Genomic DNA, 19569 nt, shown 5'->3' on the forward strand with positions numbered 1-19569 from the left:
TGAGATTAAGACTTGCAGGTTAGTTTATCCAAGGTCATATAGCTAGCTAAAAATGCAAAACTAAGTCAAGATTTCAAGTTTTATAATTCTAGTGCTCTTTACAAAATACTACAGTATTCTTGTTATATCACATATTGAGATGTTATATTTGAGAAAATTTACCAAAAAATCTTTTCATATAATTAGTATTTTGACTTAATGATAAAACCTGTCATATCAGCATAAAGCACTTTTCTGCCATCTCAAATCACTATGTAATGCTATATGAAGAATATACTAGTAAATGCTCTGATGTCTCTAAATCATTAAACTTACCATCATACTAAAACCTCCTCTCCCTTTGCCTCTAGGTTGCTTAACTAGTCCTGTGCCATTAGCCTTGCACGCTGATGACTTGCAGATATTAATGTGAGCAGATGTGGATATTTGGCAACTTTTTCCTGCACCCAACTAATAACTATTCCCTTTTATCATAGTATTATAGGCTTTGTTCTCGATTGTCAGACTTCTCCTAGTGCAAGTTTCTCACTAGGGCAATTAATATATTTAACCTTCTTTTCTATTAGTTTTATCTCTTTCTTTCTTTTTTTCCTTTGCCTCCTGCCACTTTTCCAGTGTTCATTAGCTTCTGTGTGGAAAGGGTCTTACAGGTATAGCCCCAAAATAAAGCACATACATAACCACTACTTGAAAAACTGACCAAGTGGAACACATTTAATATGTTTAAATATCTGAATTTTCTAGGTTACATTTATTTAGAAATTCAAGGACTATTCTGATAGGAAGAATTTCTTCTCCATTTGGCTCTGCTCTTAACAAGCCTGAGGATTCAGGAAAACAAGAAGCTAAATAGCTTGGGATTTTTGTAGTAACAAAGATAAAACTGGGAGAAAGTGACAATCCTTACTATCTTATCTATGGGGAGATCTATTTCTGATATTCAGCTAACTGCTGATCATTAAGTAAATATGTAATAAGTAGATTTACTACTTCTGAAAAATTACAGAGCTTAGAAATGCAAAATCTTGGGTAAAACTATAAAAATAAAAAAGAAACATCACTGTATAAGTCTCTTACTGAACTGAGAATATTACCAGCTGAATCATTTAACTATTCTTAAGTGAAGGCCATATTAAGGTTAAAAACACTAAGACAAATGTATTACTGATAAATAATAAAGTCATTCATTATATTCTTCAAATCTGCAGCCACTACAAGCTTTGGTATGCAATGAATTTAGCTGAAGAGATTATATCAGAATAGCCCTTTAAAGAAGTTCAGTAATATAAAAGGCTAAATGATATAATGAACTCTCCTGAACAATAATTTTTATAAGATTGATTTACTAAAAGTCTATTTCTTCATTCAAAAACTGCTGAAACTTTACAAAATAATTTTAAATGATGCTCAACAGGGTTAGTACTGTTTACCTAGTACAAAACTTTCAATGAAAAAAAAGGTTTGAATTATTTAAACAGAGATTTAAAAAATAAATGCTCTGTGAATTTCAGTTTGGTGAGCCTATTTAAATGTGTGCATCAAAAACAAATAAATCCCCCAGCCAGGAGGGCCACTACAGAAGCCCTAATCCATTCCTATTTGAATCTCAGTGTCACTCATATAAAGCAACAAAGGGCGGTGCTGAGGCTGTCTGGGGGATGCTGAGGCTCCAAAGAGAACATTCAGCAAGCCGAAGAAATAAAAACACTAGCAAAATCAAACCTGCAAAGTAAAACTATTTGTTTTACTATAAATAGATATACAACAGATAATAAAAAGATCTGAAACAATAGGCAGAGAAACCCCTAAGCAAATCTCATTAAAAAATAATATTGTACTAAATAATATTTTAAGAATTATTGCTCAAAGTGCATTAATATCCAACCAGGAGCATAAAATAAAGAAAAATGATCAGAGAATACGATCTGAAAACACACTAATGTTTAGAAACACAATTCTTCTACAGATACACTGAAAGGCCTTTTCACCTTATACTTACAATAAAAACACCAAAGAACTAAGTACATGTTAAATACTGTCTAAGTCTACTCAGGATGTCATCACAAAAGACCACAGACTGGGTGGCTTCAACAACAGAAATTTATTTTCTCCCAGTTTTAGAGGCTGGAAAGTCCAACATCAAGGTCCTACAGGGTTTGGTTTCTCTGAGAGCTATCCCTTCCTGACCTAGCTGTGTCCTCACATGGTACGTGGAGAGATGGGGAAGAAAAGGAAGAGGGAGAGAGATCTCTTTTCTTATAAGGCCACAGTCCTATTGGATTAGGGCCCCACCCATACAGCCTAATTTAACCTTAATTACCTCTTAAAAACCCTGTCACATTGGGTGGTTAGGGCTTCAACATACAGCTTAGTTCATGGCAAATACTAAAATAACAAATACATACATATATAAACAAATGAACCTTGCTAAGCCTAGAACAAAAGGCAAAGGAGTCAAAAAGCACTATCTCCTATCTCAATACTCCAAAGCATGCAAGTTTAGCAGATACATTAATCAGATTTCTTTAAGACTTGATTCATTTTCACAGAAGAAAAACTAAAAATCAGAAAAGGTAGTATAAAATAGGAAGCAGGCTTCAATCATTTGCTGGCACACTTGTTTCAGCACATACATATGCTCAAAATTCTCTTCTAGCCTTAAAGCAAATCAATACACATTCCTTCAAACATAGATTCCCCTTTGACAAGACTATCTCCTTTTCTTCACAGCCTTCACTTTCTCACCTCTAATTCAAGTCTAAAGCCACTGCAATTTGGCTTACTCTTCTACAATGCCATTGAAATGCTCCTGCATTCCATGACTTGAATGTTAGTGACAATGGCATCAAGGAGTGGATTCAAGACTCTGATGTAAGCAACTTTCTTATTCAAAGCCTAGCACTGTTGCAAAAACACCACAGTTTGCCCAAAAAACCTTGAGATGTACAAGTTAGGGCAGTTGGTACAGGTAGGAATGCTTGAAGAATTCTAAGAGCTAAATACTACTTTTAAAAAATTATCAGAGAAAACACCTTAAAGAACCTTGAAGAAGAAAACTAGTAAAGGAACAATGACAAGGAAATAGAAACAAACTGTAATGAGTAGGAAAAACTAATGAGTATTTTTACCTAGGAAGCATGGACCATGAAAGGGAGTCATGAAATTAAGGTCAAATATGTCACATGATACCAGTAATGGAGGGCTTGAATGTCAAAATTAAGAATATAAGGTTGATACCTTGGGCCATAAGAAGCCACAGAAAAGTATTTAAAAGCCCAGTGATGAAATAAAAATAGTCCTCAAAAAGGATTAATCTAGCAGCAGTGATGGAATAAGGTCAATCAAAGGCTACTTGGAGAGAACGGAGGCAGGGACAAAAGGATGCTTACCATACAGTAATGCAATGCGGCAAGAATGCAGTCAAGTGTCACCGGAAAAAGCAAAAAACAATGGACTCAATAACATTTCAGAGGGAAAATGATAAAAGCTTGGGGACTGAGAAGTCAAAATACAAGAAAATCTCTGAAACATTTTACATATTTTGATTCCTGGATAACCAAAATTAACCAACTTTGGATAAAAAGCACTGTAAAATATTACAAATTTTTATAAAATTTTGCTTTAAAGCAGACTAGAAAATAAAGCTTTTCATATTTGTATTACTCGTTGCTGTGGAAATAATTTGGTATAATGAAAAGACACCTGGTGTTGAAAGATTTCACTCTTAACTTTGTAATGCGCTGTTTCAGTAATCTCTCCATACCTGCATCTTTATCTATAGAAGGAGAATAAGAATACATATCTGTGTCACCAAACTTAACCAGGTCATTGTGAAGATTAAAAAGTATAAGTGAAAGCACTCTGTAAATAGAAAACCAATATACAATATAGCCTGTGTTACTAATAGAAGTACTAAAAACTAAGAGGGGACAGAAAACAACATTACTTTGATGCCTCAGAACCATCATTGTGAATGTTAACTACTGCGTTGCATTTAACATACAATGACTTGAGATGTATCTAGGTGGGCAGAGTTCTAGACTGCTATAGATTTTCAGTTCTTATGTGGTTTTTAATATCTTCCTGTCAATTCCTCTGTCAGTTTCAATATTCTCACTGTAGTTCCATTCCTTACTTTGGTCTGCTTCCAATTAACTAGACACCAGATAATGACTTTATTATTATCCATATAATAGCCTCAGGAACTCTCATGTAAGAAAAGTGTATCCATAGGGGACCAGGGCAGGTAAGGAGTACTTCTTTTTATTCTTATTCTTAGATGAGTTCCGGAAGAGTAAAGTGTAAAATAAATATAACTCACTACCACAGAGAAACTTAACCCCTAAAGGCTTATTAAAATGAAATTAAGTATATGGATAAAAATGTATAATTTTTTAACTTTCTGCAAACATTTATCATCAATTCCTCTCTAGTTAGCATTAATACCTAAGTATTTTCAAGAGAATAAAATAATTTTTGAGAATGGCTTAGGCAACAATATTAGTAATAAACTGTTCTTTCCTTAAGGATGCTTATTTCTCTAATACACATGGAAAGTTAATCTGTTATTGTGATTTAAAATGGCATTCCAGAACAATATACAGTAATAATAGCCCCAAATCTCTTAAAGTTATACAACAACACTAAGCAAATAAAATGGCCTCAAGCAGTACAACTTCTACAATGTTAGAGAAAATTATTTCATTAGTAAAACAATATTATCCAGGGCTTGTTAAATGAAATAAACTGACTTTATCCAAGTACACAAAATATAACACATTCTGTCAGCACAGAATTCAATTTGTAAACATAAAAAACAAAAACCCAATATTTATTCAAAACAAAAACAAAAGATTGCCCTGGCTGGATGGCTCAGTTGGTTGGAGCATCAGCCTGTGCACCCAAAGGTTGAGGGTTCAGTTCCCGGTCAGGGCATATACTTAGGTTGCGGGTTTGAGCGCTGGTCAGGGCGCATACAGGAGACAACCAAATCAATGTTTCTCCCTCTCATCGATGTCCCTTTCCTCCTCTTCCCCTCTCTCTCTCTTCCTCCCTCTCGAAAATCAATAAACAGCCTTGGTTGAGAAATGTTTTTTAAAAAGGACAAGATTCATTAAAGCTGATAAGGTAACACACCTTTTTACACTGTCAGAGAGTCGGTCATCTTCATTTTAAGAAGTTTAGATTTTTAATTCTCCTAAGACTATTTCCAAGACTAGAGAAATCTCCTGCCTCCTCTTATGAAGGGCTAGAAAAATTGGGAAGAGACTTACCCTTTCTTTTGAAACTTCCTTTCTCATGAAACTTATTTCTACTATCCTTCCCTACCCTCCCTACCCATCCAACACCACTACACTCGGATCTATGATAAGTTTGTAGAGTACAGTTCCTACCCTTGACAAAAATCTAACAGGTCATGCAGTCTGGCTCCTTAGCAGAGAGGTATCATTAAATGGAAAGCTTAGAATATCTCTGAAAGTATTACTGTTATTCATACCAATGATTTCTTTTTACATAATTAGACAAAATTCTTGTGAATTTTCTCTGGTCTATTCTTAGTGCAGATATACTGAGACCTTTGGCTCATTTTAAAACATTGCTCAAAAAAAGTTAAAGTTAGTTCCTTTGAAATTAGTTCTTCCTAGAGCAAGGTAAGCAACTCCAAATCTAAACCTCTTCAATTTAGTAAGTTGCAATCAGAAAGATAATGAAAACAGATCAGAAGGAGGGAAAAAAGCCCACAAACATTTCTGTCAGTCTGGTTTCTGGGGCAGGAACGTAAGACTTGGTTTCCCCTCAATGAACGCTCAACAGGCATATGTTAGTACAAAGAGGTTTCCTCTTTCATAGAAACTAGAAGATAAAGCAGAGAACATATCAATTTCCCTCTATCACTGGGCCTTCTAAGCAGTGTAAGCACTTGCATAACCTAATGAAAATCAGTCCCCAGGGAAGAAAGGCACAGAAATGAGCGACAGAGGAGCTGGTCATCTCACCCCTCATTCATATTCGTCATAGTAATAATGAGAATTGCTATCTTTTTTCCAGTACCTACTAAGTACAAGACACTGCAAAGTTCTTTATACACACAATGAAAAGAAAATCAGATTTCAGCAGGCTTGAAGAAAAGGTGTTATCAGCTATCCAATATGACAGATGGAGAGACTCAGAGAAGTTCAGTAGCTTTCCCAAGGTCAGATAGGTAGTCAGTCCTGGAACAAAATTTTGACTCTAAAGCCCATTGTGCTTTCTTTTCTATCACTTCTCTTCTATGTCAGTTTAAATGGTGAAGTTAGCAAACATCAGACTTTCCCTTCTGTAAGCTTTTGAGAGCATCCTGACCTAAGATATACGTTCTAGAAATACAATTAGCTCAAATATTAATCAACTTTTCTAATGACTATATCCTGTCTCATACTATACATGCTAACATACTTCAGAATTATTTCTATTGGAACACTGGATATATTTCTCTTTTGCAGTTTCAGATTTACCTCTCCTTTCAAACTCACTTAGCTATGCAAAACCATACAACATGCATCAGACTGCTTAACTTTGTAAATGGAATATTCATTCACATAGTTAAGTTCTCAAAATAAGCTTTCTTTGTTCAAGGACTGAAAATTACCAAGAATTTTTAACTTTTAGTAATAATTCTCTATTTAAAGAAAAAATCTTTCAAAAGCCTCATCCAAATGCAAACATGTAAAATATCTTTTCTTGTATTTTTACTAAGGGACTGGTCTGTGTTTGCACAGTTGATCAACATATCAAGTTACTAGAACTTTTAAAACAGAAACCCATAAATTTAGTACAACGTATCCTTAAAATGCCAAAAATCAGAATTCATATAGTTCCTCAAATAGAAATAGACATTTAAAAATGATCTGAAATTATCTGATTTCATGTATATTAAAGAGTCTGAATCATTCATGCATGGTAAATGTATCTGTAGTTAAAGTTATATTGGTTTAAATTATAACCTTGTGTCATGTTTCTAAGTTTTATAGAGTTTCATGCACTATGAAATCATCTAGATTAACCTTTGACAGGTTTATGCTGGTAAAGGAGATGTGTACCTGAGCAATCTACTTGTAATAAAAACCATGGGTGTCACTGTTTTTAATATCTTCCTTTTTCCTTTCTTTCACAAATTCCACAAATACCACCAATCTTCTGTTGATTCAAAAAAAAAAACTTAAACCAATTACATTAACTAAACCATTTCAATTATTGATAATGGTCTAACATTTACTCCTATTTTCACTCACAATAATAAAAAAGGCTGAAGTCAAATCCCCACAAACCATATGAAAATAGGCCTAATTATGTCACATGTCTAAGTCTTTGTCTTTATTTACATGCTTTTTCCTTTCCCTTTCAGCTTGTATGATAGATCAGAGGTAAGCAAACTTTTCTGTAGATGGTTGAATAGTAAATACTGCAGGCTATGCAGGCCACAGGGCCTTTGTTGCAACTATTCAACCTGTAGTTGCAGTGCAAAAGCAGCCACAGACAGCACATATAAATGAATGGATCTGGCTGGATTTAGCAGGCACCCTACTGGATTAGGCCCACAACAATATCTGATGACCCCTGAGCTAAGTCATGGGGAAAACATGAAAAATTGCGTCACTACAATCACCTGGGTATCTTAATATTTAGCTGGAGAGAGAGACCATTCACAGCCATACTGATTTTAAATTGCTTCAGCACTAAAATACAATTAATCTTGACCCTGAGAGTCCACCCAAATTAGATTTTACTTCTCCAAATAGTCATATATTTTTGTTAAGCATATCACCAAACAAAGCCCCACTCTGTGGCCAGGCTTTCTAAATTGTCTGCTACCTCCCTCTCTCACCTTATTTTCCCAACTCACTCCAATTCCAATGAACATAATAATTATTATTTTATTTTATTTTTTGCCCAGGAAGGTCAAGGTATCACCACATCCTCCCTATATAAAAACTGGTTTCTATGTCCCCTCCTTCTGCCACCCGTGTTGGAGGCTGACTTCATTCTTAATCTCCTCCTCCCTTCTTGCTTTCTACTATATCAATTGGACAAGCTAAATGCTGCCTTTTCTCAGCCTCTCTTGAAGCTTAGCATGGCCAACTAATAAAGTTTAGGAAAATAAATATCTCATGAAAGACTGCTGGGGGAGGGGAGGTACTCTGAAAAGATTTTGTTTTTTTAAAAAAGCAGAGAATTAGAACTGCCTGAATGTCTTCCTCCCCTTCTTCCTACCTTAATGCATATGTGATACCTGGAATTGGGGCAACCATTTTGCAGCCTGGAATTCTGCACCCATTATAAGAAGCTAAGAGAACTGTAGAGGTTCAAGCACTGAAAACTTTTAAGACAATGAACCAGGGTTAGAAGTCAATTATCTCCAGAGTTGTTACATGGGAAAAAACAGACGCCTGTAAGCAAATTTTTGTTACAAATAAAAGCATTCCTAATCTACCTTTTTTGAAAAGTGCTACTGTCCTGAGACACTACTCCATGCAAGAAGTGAAAAGACCAAACTGGCTGAGCTGAGCACACACAGTCTGTTGTGGATTCTGACTAAACAGACTACTTTAACCTACAGAGGAAAGTAGCATGAAGAGGGTCTAGCCTGAGAGTTGACAACCAAGGCAATAAAGCCAACTAAGGCAAAGAAAAGAGAAGGCCCAAGAAGAGCATTCCAATGCTAAGAGATCTAGAAAAAAAAAAACTGAAAAAGTACTCCTTTAGAATTGTCGGGCCAATAAGCCTGTGAATATTCCGCTAAGCCAATCAAATCTGAGAATTCTGATTATACTACAATCATGTACTCCTACTTTTTTGAAAAACAGAAATTCACAACTTATTTTTATAGTTATATTTTGTGCTTTTCAAGATGATTAATTTACCTTTATGCTTCTATTTTTCTAGTATTCAGAAAAGTACAGTTACCCTCAATATATGATCAATTTTTGGCACATGAAGAATCTTTGAAATAATTAATAACAATCCTTAATGATGACAGTGACAATAAGGACAAAGGATCTTTCAAGCACAATATTTTATCTGGCAGATCTATCACCCTAACTTTAGGGACAGTCACTTCTCTTTTTATATCAATGCCACTACAACAAACACTCAAAAATAAGTAATGCTACCCAGTCAAAGAAATGTCACAAATTATTATTTTAACACACATATCCCTTAAAATACAATTCTTAAGTTAAAACACCAGTTTTTATTTTACTTTCTTAAAATTATATATGAGGGGGTCCCCCTCAAAAAACACAGAATTATCTCCTGGAGGGCAGGCCCCTTATAGTACAGGCTTCCCCCACTAGGTTTGTGTTCTGGGAACCCATCTGTATCAGTGTACCAGCTGGCATTGTTGTGAGAGGCTGCATTCGGCTTCAGTGAATTTTTTTGGAAGACTCTTTCAATGAGTTTGCCCGTTTCATGATGGATGATATGAGCACACCTGCTCTCCCTGCACTGTTCAGCAGTTTTTGACCAAAAACGGCATGATCCCTGTGCCCCAACCTCTCTATTCACCCAATCTCGCCCCTACCAATGTTTTTTATGTCTCCCTGGATGAAAAAATTCCTACAAGAGAACTGTTTTTCCAGTGTGAAAAGAGTAAAACCAAAAACAGCAGAAGCACTACAAGATATCAAAATTGAGAAGTTCAAACTGTTTTGAGCAGTGGAAAAGACATCTTGATAGGTGTACTGCATCAAATACAGAGTACTTTGAAGGTGACTGAAGATTAAACATGTAAAAATTAATACACAATTTTTAATAAATAAATTGTTTGGGGGGTCCCCCCTTGTATATGCATATATACATATATTTGTGCATGCACACACACAGAGAAATATGTGTGTATATATGTTTATGTGTGTATGTATGTTATATGTTATGTGTATATATAGTCATGCACCACTTAACTTGGGGGTATATTAGAAGAAATGCACCATTAGGTGATTTCCATCATATGCAAACATCATACAGTGCACTTACACAAACCTAGATGGTACAGCCTACTACACACCTAGGCTACATGGTATTGCTCCTAGGCTACAAGCCTGTACAGCATGTTACTGCACAAAACATGAGAATAAATCAAGCACTAGAGAAAATGATGCGATCATTGGACACTGTAAACACGAGATGTACGAGGCTGCTGCTTGTGTAACATGGTACAGTGTTTGACAGCAAATTTCTTTCTTAAGTAAAAAGATACACTCTAAACTAATAATAAAAAGTATAGTACAGCAAATACATAAACCAGTAACGGTCATTTATTATCATTTTCAAGGATAATGTCCTGTACCTAATTGTATGTGCTGTACTTTTATAGGACTGGCAGTACAGTAGGTTTGTCTACACCAGCATCACTACAAACATGGGAGCAGTGTATTCCACTATGACATTAAGATGGCTGTGACATTAGTAGACAGCAGGAATTTTTCAGCCTCATAATAATCTTATGGGGCCATGTTTGTATATTAGGTACATCACTGATCAAAATGCTATGTGGCACATGACTGTGTGAACACACACTCACACACACACTCTCTTTCTCTCTCTCACACACACGCACCCACACACCCCTCCCTAGTTCTAATGCCAATAGTTTCTCCTCCATGAGAATAGTTTGGTGGCATCTTCCTACAGTGTAAAACACTTATCAATTACAACATCTATAAGACAGATTTTAAAAATTTTTTATGATTTCAGAGTAAAATTACTTCAGACTGTCAAAGGCTTGGCTAGAAAGAATAGCAAATACAAAGAGGTTTCAGGCTCAGTTGCAACAGTGGAACAGAATTTAATAAAGTTCCAGCACTACCTTTTAATGCCCAAATTTCTTATTGTCTTTTTTAGTTGACAAATATGTGCTCCACGGTATAACAGCAGCAGAAGAACAGCTGGATGGCGTACCAAGCACAAAGGAAGCAACAGCACATGCTGTTAAGTGTCATTCTGCTTGCCTAGAAATGGCGGCCCATGCAGATTTATCCTGTTATAAATTAGAACAATTATTTCTCTGGAGTTTACATCTTCTTCATAAAAGGGTCAAACTTCCTGCAGGCTAAAAAAGAGAACTTTCAAAAAGGATATCTTCCCTTTCTTTGATGATCAGTTCATTCTGTTTTTCCAACTGCCTGATCTTCTTCTCAAATGATTCCTGCTCAGCTTTGAGTCGTTCTTCTGTCACCTCCTTTTCCTCACTTACTCTGAAAGAAATTTAAAAAGGAAAAGAAAACACCAATGAGAATAAAATAGAACATATGCCTACAGCTGCAGTTCACCAAAATGAGACTTCTTCCAGAGGTCTGCTTACCTCTTTCTGAGGTTTCTTCAGGGATACTCTATGTATTTTTTAAATTGCCCTTTTATAAGGCAATCTTTCACACCTTTGCAATAAAATATGCATGTGAGTTTAAAATCAAGAATATTATCAGAAGTATCTTAAATGTGGAAAGTCCAACATAAGACATTGGTTTCCGATTATAATCTAGGACAGAAAAATATCTGATTTTTAAAACATTAGGTTTCATTTTTTTCATTATCGAAATAGTCAGAGTCAATTTTTTTATTTAGGTATTTTTATACTTTTATTTAAATCCTGTCAATGACATAAAGCAACATATAAATCACATTTCACTAAATATACACAGGAATTCTACTCTTTATTTCCAGTGCTGATACCCTGCATTCCTCAGTAACATATAAATAACTACAATAACATGGCACTAATATAAAAAGTTTGCACTATATTAATCCAAAAATATTTTAAGTTAAAAACAACAACCCAAAAGTTTTTATTCTTTAATCTCTAATTCTGAAAAGTATTCCAATTCAATCCTACCAAAAAGGGGTGGTTCCTAACAAGAACAAAGAAGGAACAAAAAAATCTTTAAAAAACCTCAGAGAAAAAAACTAAACAACAACATTAAATCTTACTTTAAAATGAGAAGCCTAATTTCTTGTTACTCTGTGCACAGAGATGTTAGCCCCAAATTTCTGTTACTGGTACTTATTTCTCCAAAGAGAGTACAACACATTCATCCTACAAAATCACACAGGAATGTGTGTAAGTGAAATCCACAGGGAATCCAAACCTTGCCTTTAAGCTCCTAAATTTACTTTCTCCAAGAATCCTCTTCTAGCAGAACAATTTCTGAATAATATAAACTCCATAGCTTTTCCTTTCTTGCTAGTCTTCTGGTGGAAATGTTGAAATCAATGATGTTGATATAATAGAATGAAAATTAGAATTTTAAAGTGTTAAAGGATTGATTACATTTTCATTGAAATAATTTTTGTGAAATGCATGGCACACAATAGTGTTAAAAAAAAATAGGTTTATTTCTTCTTGCTCATCTTGATATTCAAATCATTTCCACAACCCTATTTTTTATAGTTAGCATAACATGAGACTGATGAATGGTACTCAGGCTCTTCTTTCTAAGAAGGTAATCTCTAAAACTGATTAATTACAAGGAATCCAGACAACTAAACGAAGAATAAATATACCTATACAAAGAGGATTTATACTCCTGCCTTGTAGACTGCCAAATTTACCTTAACGTTACACTAAAAACAGAGATTATCTCTAGAGCCTGCCAGTTCAGAGCATATGGGCACACCCCAACATTTACGTATTCTCTTTGTTCAACCTGAAAGAGATCCATGAGACTCTAGGATCATTGGGGGCACCACTGCTTGCACACACATCCACAATGCCAGAGCATATGAGGAGCTTTTCCCAAAACTTACACTGCTCTACCCAGAAAAATCTATCACTACATTGTTTAAGCTGTGAAGTACACAGTGCAACACTTACAGGGCTTCTGTGCAGCCCATTAGCATAGTTAATATAAGCAAGTATATTAATACAGCTTTTGAATGCAGAGGACTTGCCAATGAAACAACCTCAAGATTTGATATTCATTATGAAATCTGTCATCTTGTTTAATTTATGTTCAATAATATTTCCCATGAGGTATATGTAAGAGAAAATACTGGGTATCGTGATCTACATTTTTCATCAAAGAATTCTCAGACCACAAAGTTACATAAAAAGACTTAATCCTCTATCTCATGTAGAGTATAGCAACAAGTTAATTAACAAAATGAGAAGCTAAATACAGTAAAGGGAAATATTTAACTAATAGGACAAAAAAGTTAAAACTGATGAAAGAATATTCCCAGAGTTAGTTTACTAATTATTTACAAAGAGGACAATAACCTGTTCTTAAAGTTAAGACTGTTGGCATTTATTTAATGCCTCAGAGTATTTCTCAAAAACTTCCACAAAATGTACTCTTAACTAACAAGAAAAGAAAATTCATACCCTCACAGTTGGGTTGTTGCACTGAAAATTGTTCTAAAGGTACTGAATTTCTTTGATGGTTTAGCTTAAGCATCTCTGAATATTTTATATTTTTCTCCATACAACCATATTTTCAGTTTTAAAAAGTTTTCCCACACCCACCTATTCTAAATATTTTAGTAAAATTAATGCTCTACAAAGAGATTTATTGTATGGCTTTAAATACCTGATGTTCTTCTAGATACTCTAGGAAAGGGTACTGATACACTAATGTGAAAGACAAGGTCAAATCTGCAAAACTTCTATCCCAAAGATTACAGCTCACCCAAGGGTCAACCAGATAAATTTCTTTCCTTATTTAACATCTTGCATTTTAGAGCTGGATATTCTGGCTGCATTTTATAAATTCTGAATGCAAAGTTGGTAAGGTCTGGAGAAGGAAGGAGCAGATTTCACAGGACATCTAGCAAACAAAAAGGCACATGTTTTCAAGCAAAAGTAAATGGCCCTGGCTGGGTGGCTCAGTTGGTTTGAGAGTTGTCCCATACAACAAAATGTTGCAAGTTCAATTCCTGGTCAAGGCACATACCTAGGCTGTGGGTTAGATCCCTGGTCAGGGAGCATAAGGGAGGCAACCAATTGATGTTTCTCCCTCACATTAATGTTTCTTTCTCCCTCGCTCGTGCTCTCTCTCTCTCTCTCTCTCCCTCCCTCCCTCCCTCCTTCTTCTCTCTCTAAAAATCAATAAACATATCCTTGGGTGAGGATTTTTTAAGAAATAAATACGTGGTAAAAAGAATGGCTTTCATCATAAAAAATATTTCAGTGAAATTATCTTAATGACCTCTTTACAAATTTTAACATTTGGCTATGGTTTAAAATGTACCATCTAAAGGAACACAGGTGCTTTAAGAAATCAGAGACAGCAATCAATGTCAGAAGGGCTCTAAGAACTATGGAGTAATATCGAATGAATATAGATGTAAAAATCCTCAACAAAATACTAGCAAACAGAATCCAGCAGCATAAAAAAGGATTAAACAGTATAACAACTGGAATTTATTCCAGGAATAATATGTTGGTTTAATACTCAAATACCAATTAATGTATTGATAATACACTATACCAAGAAAATAAAGGAAAAAATCCACATAATCATCTAATTGAATGCAGAAGAGAGTTTGAAAAAAACCCAACAATTCAGAATTTTCAATAAACAATAAATAGGAAGGGAAAAATGTTCCTCAACCTGAAAAAGGCCATCTATGAAAAATCTACATCTAATACCATATTTAATGTTAAAAGTAGGAATTCTTTCCTCCTGTGAGCACGAATAAGACAAGGATATCTGATCTCGCCACTTCAATTCAACATTGTACTGGACATTATAGGCTGGGTAATTAGGTAGGAAAAAGAAATAAAAGACATCTAAATTCTAAAGGAAGAAATAAAACCATCTCTATTTCAGGACATGATTTTGTACATGGTAAATCTAAGAAATCCACTAAAAAACTATTACAACTAATAAAAGAGCTCATTAAGGTTTCAGGATACAAGATCAATGTACAAAATTCAATTGTATGTTTATATACTAGCAGTGAACAAACCCCCCTCCAACCAAATTAAGGAAACATCTGCATTTAAATGCAATTAAATTTACATTTGCACGAAGAGAATAAAATACAAAGGAATAAATTCAACAGAAGAAAGACTTGTATACCAAAAATTACAAAACACTGTTGAAAGAAATTAAAGACCTGAATAGATGGAAAGACATACCACATCCACAACAGGAAGACAATATTGTTAACACGGCAGTATTACCCACATGGATCCTCAGATTCAACTCAGTTTCTATCAAAATCTCAGCTGGTTTATTTGCAGAAATTGACAAGTTGATCCAATCCTAAAGTTCATATGAAAATGAAAGGGACCCAACATACCTAAAATATTCTTGAAAAAGATAAAGGACTCATTTTCCAATTTCAAAGCTTGCTAAAAAAATGACAGTAATCAAGACAGCGTGATACTGGCATAAGGATAGAAATACAGATCAATGGAACAAAAATAAACACTCACATTTACAGTAAACTCATTTTACAACCAGGGTACCAAGAAAATCAAAGGGAAAGAACAGCCTTATCAACAAATAGTGCTGAGACAACTTGCTTTCCACATGCAAAAACTAAAAATAAACTCAGTCCCCTACTTCACACCATATACAAAAATTAACTCTGAATGAATCAAAGAACAAAATGTAAGAGTTAAAACTATAAACTCTTGGAAGAAAACAGAGGCATAAATCTTTATGACCTTGGGTTAGACAATGATTTCTTAGATATGATACCAAAAACACGAATAATAAAAGTAGATAAATTGGACCTCATCAAATTTCAATACTTTTTGTGCTTCAAATGACACCATCAAGAAAGTGAAAAAACAATACGCAAATGGGATAAAATTTTTGCACACAATTTATCTGATAAGGGACTTGTAAATGCAGTACATAAAGAACTCTGAGAACTCAACAATAAAAAGATAAAAAAAAAAAAAAGCACTTTATTAGGCCTGAATAGGCATTCCTCCAAAGAAGATACACAAATACTCAACAAGCACATGAAAAGATGCTCAATTTCATTAGTCATGAGGAATGCATATCAAAGTCACAATTAGATACCACTTCATACCCAGTAAAATGGTATAATGGTACAATCAAAAAGACAGATAATAAATGTTAGAAAAGCTGTGGAGAAATTGGAACCCTCATACACTGCTGATGGAAATGTAAAATGGTGCAGACACTCTGGAAAGCAGTCTGGCAGTTCCTAGAAAGGTTAAACAGAGTTACTATATGACTCAACGATTCCATTCCTAGGTATATATACCCAAGAGAAATGAAAACACAGCCACACAAAAACTTGCCAAAAATTCATAATCTGAATCTAATCAAGAGAGAACGCCAGATAAAGCCACATTAAGGAACATTCTACAAAATATCTGACTAGTTTCAAGGTTATAGAAGAATGAAGAACTAACACAGATTATAAAAGACTAAGGAGAAGTGATGACTAAATACAAAGTGAGATACTGAAATGGATTTTGGACCAGAAAAATGGTATTAGCGAAATGACACTGGTGAAATTTGAATGCCCTGTATTGGTAAGGTGATAGTATTGCACCACTGTTAATTTCTTAGTTGGGTAGTTGTACTAGGGTTATGGAAAATGTTAACAGTATGGAAAGCTGAGTGAAGTATACATGAAAATTCTATCTCTGTAAATTTTCTGATTCTAAAATTATTTCAAAATAAAAAGTTGAAAAGAAACAAATTCCATCCAAACAAATAGCACGTGTATAAGAGGGTAGGGGTGGACAGAAGAGGAATGTCAGAGTGATTTTACTTCTGTCTGTGATTTTATTTCTTCAAATAAGATAGTTTTAATATTTTTATAATTAAAAGTACACTAAAATTAGGGGGGGGAAATATGTTACAGAGTGAATAAAGATGCAATTTTCTGGCCTCAGCTACAGCTGGTATAAAACGTCATTCAATATTACCCACTTCCCTTTGTTATGTCTTGGATTAATCTATTACTTTAAAAACTACCAGAAAAAAAATGTGGAATATAAAATGACAAAAAGTGATGTCTTTCACAAATACTTTGCAAAAGTAGATTATTATGTAGCAAATGCTCCATAACTGTTTTTCAAGTAAAATCTGATAATCAATATGATAAGAATAAACACTTTCAGTTATAAAGCACAAATTTGAGAATACTCAAGTCTCAAATGTCAAATGTTCCAATTTTGAGACAACAACCCAAATAAGTAGTTTTATATAAATTTCTGGTTACCTCTGCTCTTAACTCTTCCCTTAGCTCAATGAATCTTCCTTTCTCCTGTTGATTTCAGGTTTAAGAAATATGAATCCATTACAACAAGCATATAAAAATAAACTGTAAAAGAGAATAATCAGCATATAGGAAGCCCATGGATTTAACAAAAAAAGAAAGAAAGAAAGGTGCCTGAGAAATGAATGAAAAATTTTAGTATATATGCAGTCTATCCAGAAAAAGTCCAGCCATTGTTAATATAATGAGAACAGTTTGTGCTACCAGGATGTAACCTGGCAGCCAAGGAGATTGGACTGGATTGCTCATGTGTGAACAATGATGACTTCACTGTACTAGTCAGTGGGGGTAGTATATGCCACTGAGCAAGTGAGCACATGTACTGTGTGGCTGTCACATTCAAAATGACTGAGTACAGCAATGAATCTGCATCAAATTTTGTGTTAAGCCTGAATATTCCTCCAGGGAAACTGTTCGGATGATTCAGAAGGCTGCATCTGTGGGCAACTGGTGATTGGCAGCTTCATCGCGACAATGCGCCCACTCATGCAAAACATCTTGCGCAGAGTTTTTTGGTGAAACAGCAAATCATCCAGGTGACTCAGCCCTTCTACAGTCCAGAATTGGTGCCCGGCTACTTCTGGCTTTTCCCAAAACTCAAATCATCTTTGGAAGGGAAAAGATTTCAGACCATCAGTGAGATTCAGGAAAATACAACAGGGCAGCTGATGGCAATTTTGAGAACTGTGTGAGGTTCCAAGGTACTTTGAAGGGAACTGAGGTGTCATTGTGTACAATGATTCCTTTATCTTGTATCTTCTTCAGTAAATGTCTCTATTTTTCATATTACATGGCTGGATTCCTTCTGGACAGACCTCACACTTGTGTATCACATGTACCTACAGTTGCAGTCTTTCAATTATTCAGAACCGAAGTATGGCCCACGCATAACTCTAAGTAGATCCTGCAGAAATAGTTCTGAGATCTAGCAAGGGCAGAGGAGACTGTTCACATTCATATAGCACTGTACATGTTTCTAAAGGCCATACAAAAGGGGAAGAAAATGCTATAGAGAAATTAGCCTCTTTTAGGAAGCATTATCTGGCCGGAACCAAGAGAAAGATTATCAAGTACATACTAGTTACTCAAAAAATATTCTTCGTATTACAGAGCTTAGACAATCTGAAAATAAATTGTTGGCATACTAACTGTTCTACAGTGTCAAGATAAACTGAAGTTTTCAGAGAATGCCTTTCACCTCAGATTAAAAATTCCTTATTTTTTCCTTGAAATTTACTATATAATCCATTATAAGTACTATTCATACAAAAAAAATCACATGGCTTCAAATGGGAAGACAAAAAATTAAGTCACTTAAATATTAAAGTCTTAATTTTTTATTGCAGAGATGTACATTCAATTATGACAAAAAAGTTATGATTAGTTTAAAAAACTAAAAGACCAGAATAAACATAAAATAATAATGATCTCATTTTACTATGTGACACTAATGGTGTTACACTTTCTATTTTTCTTCTGAGAAATGTCAAGTAGTAACAGCAAACTGTCTTTTGGGAAAAATCAGTATCTGAGCCAAAAAAAGAACCCTGTCCTCAAATGAGTTAGTGTACAAGTATTCACTGGGGAATCATGCATTCTTTGACAATATGGGAACAGGACAAGAAACAGTAGAAAACTTTTAGTATTCTTTGAATATGGCTCATATACATCAAAAAATGCAATGTGGCCAAGATAATTTTAAAACTTTTTTCCTTTAAAAACTAAGCTATAGTACAGTTTGTGCATTAGTCTATGGCAGCAATTTTCAACCTTTTTCATCTCATGGCACACTTAATTACTAAAATTCTGCAGCACACCAAGAATATATTTTATTTTTTGCTGATCTCACAAATATATTTTACTCTTTGCCAATCTGACAAAAAAAAAAAAAGTATAATTTTGATTCATTCACACCAGACGGCTATAATTGTGTTGGCTACTGTCATTTTAAATTTGATAATCTAAGAAAAAAGAGGTCAGTGCCCCTGACTACAAAGTCAGGTATTAAAAAATCACTGGTCTAGGGTACTCTCCCCATCTTAAAAAGTCTCAGTAAAAAAAAAAAAAAAAAAAAGCAAGTGTATACATAAGAAAGTTACTGTCTTTCAGCATGAACTGCCGTATTTTGCAAAGCCATTCATTATTCAAGTTCCCATAAATGACACTGCTTTTCCCATCTATGCAAACAATTCATTAATTTTACTGTAAAAGGCTTTATGAGGTCACTTAATTCAGCAACCTTGAACAAAAAGAAATCTCTCTAGCCTTATAACTCTGAAAAAGATCAATCAATATTTCAGTATTCCTTCTGTAAATGTAAATCAA

General features: G+C 34.5%; 1 protein-coding gene across 1 annotated transcript in view; it reads right to left on the reverse strand.

The window, feature by feature from the left end:
* Nucleotides 1-19569, reverse strand: part of KIAA1328 (KIAA1328 ortholog) — a 255457-nt gene that overhangs the window by 213274 nt on the left and 22614 nt on the right. The window contains exon 5 of the mRNA XM_090285632.1: nucleotides 11116-11231. Coding sequence (XP_090141758.1) covers nucleotides 11116-11231 — 116 coding nt within the window. The remainder of the gene's footprint in view (nucleotides 1-11115; nucleotides 11232-19569) is intronic.

Source organism: Furipterus horrens, unplaced genomic scaffold (assembly GCF_987537825.1).
Source record: "Furipterus horrens unplaced genomic scaffold, mFurHor1.1.pri manual_scaffold_8, whole genome shotgun sequence".
NCBI classification, from domain to species: domain Eukaryota; kingdom Metazoa; phylum Chordata; class Mammalia; order Chiroptera; family Furipteridae; genus Furipterus; species Furipterus horrens.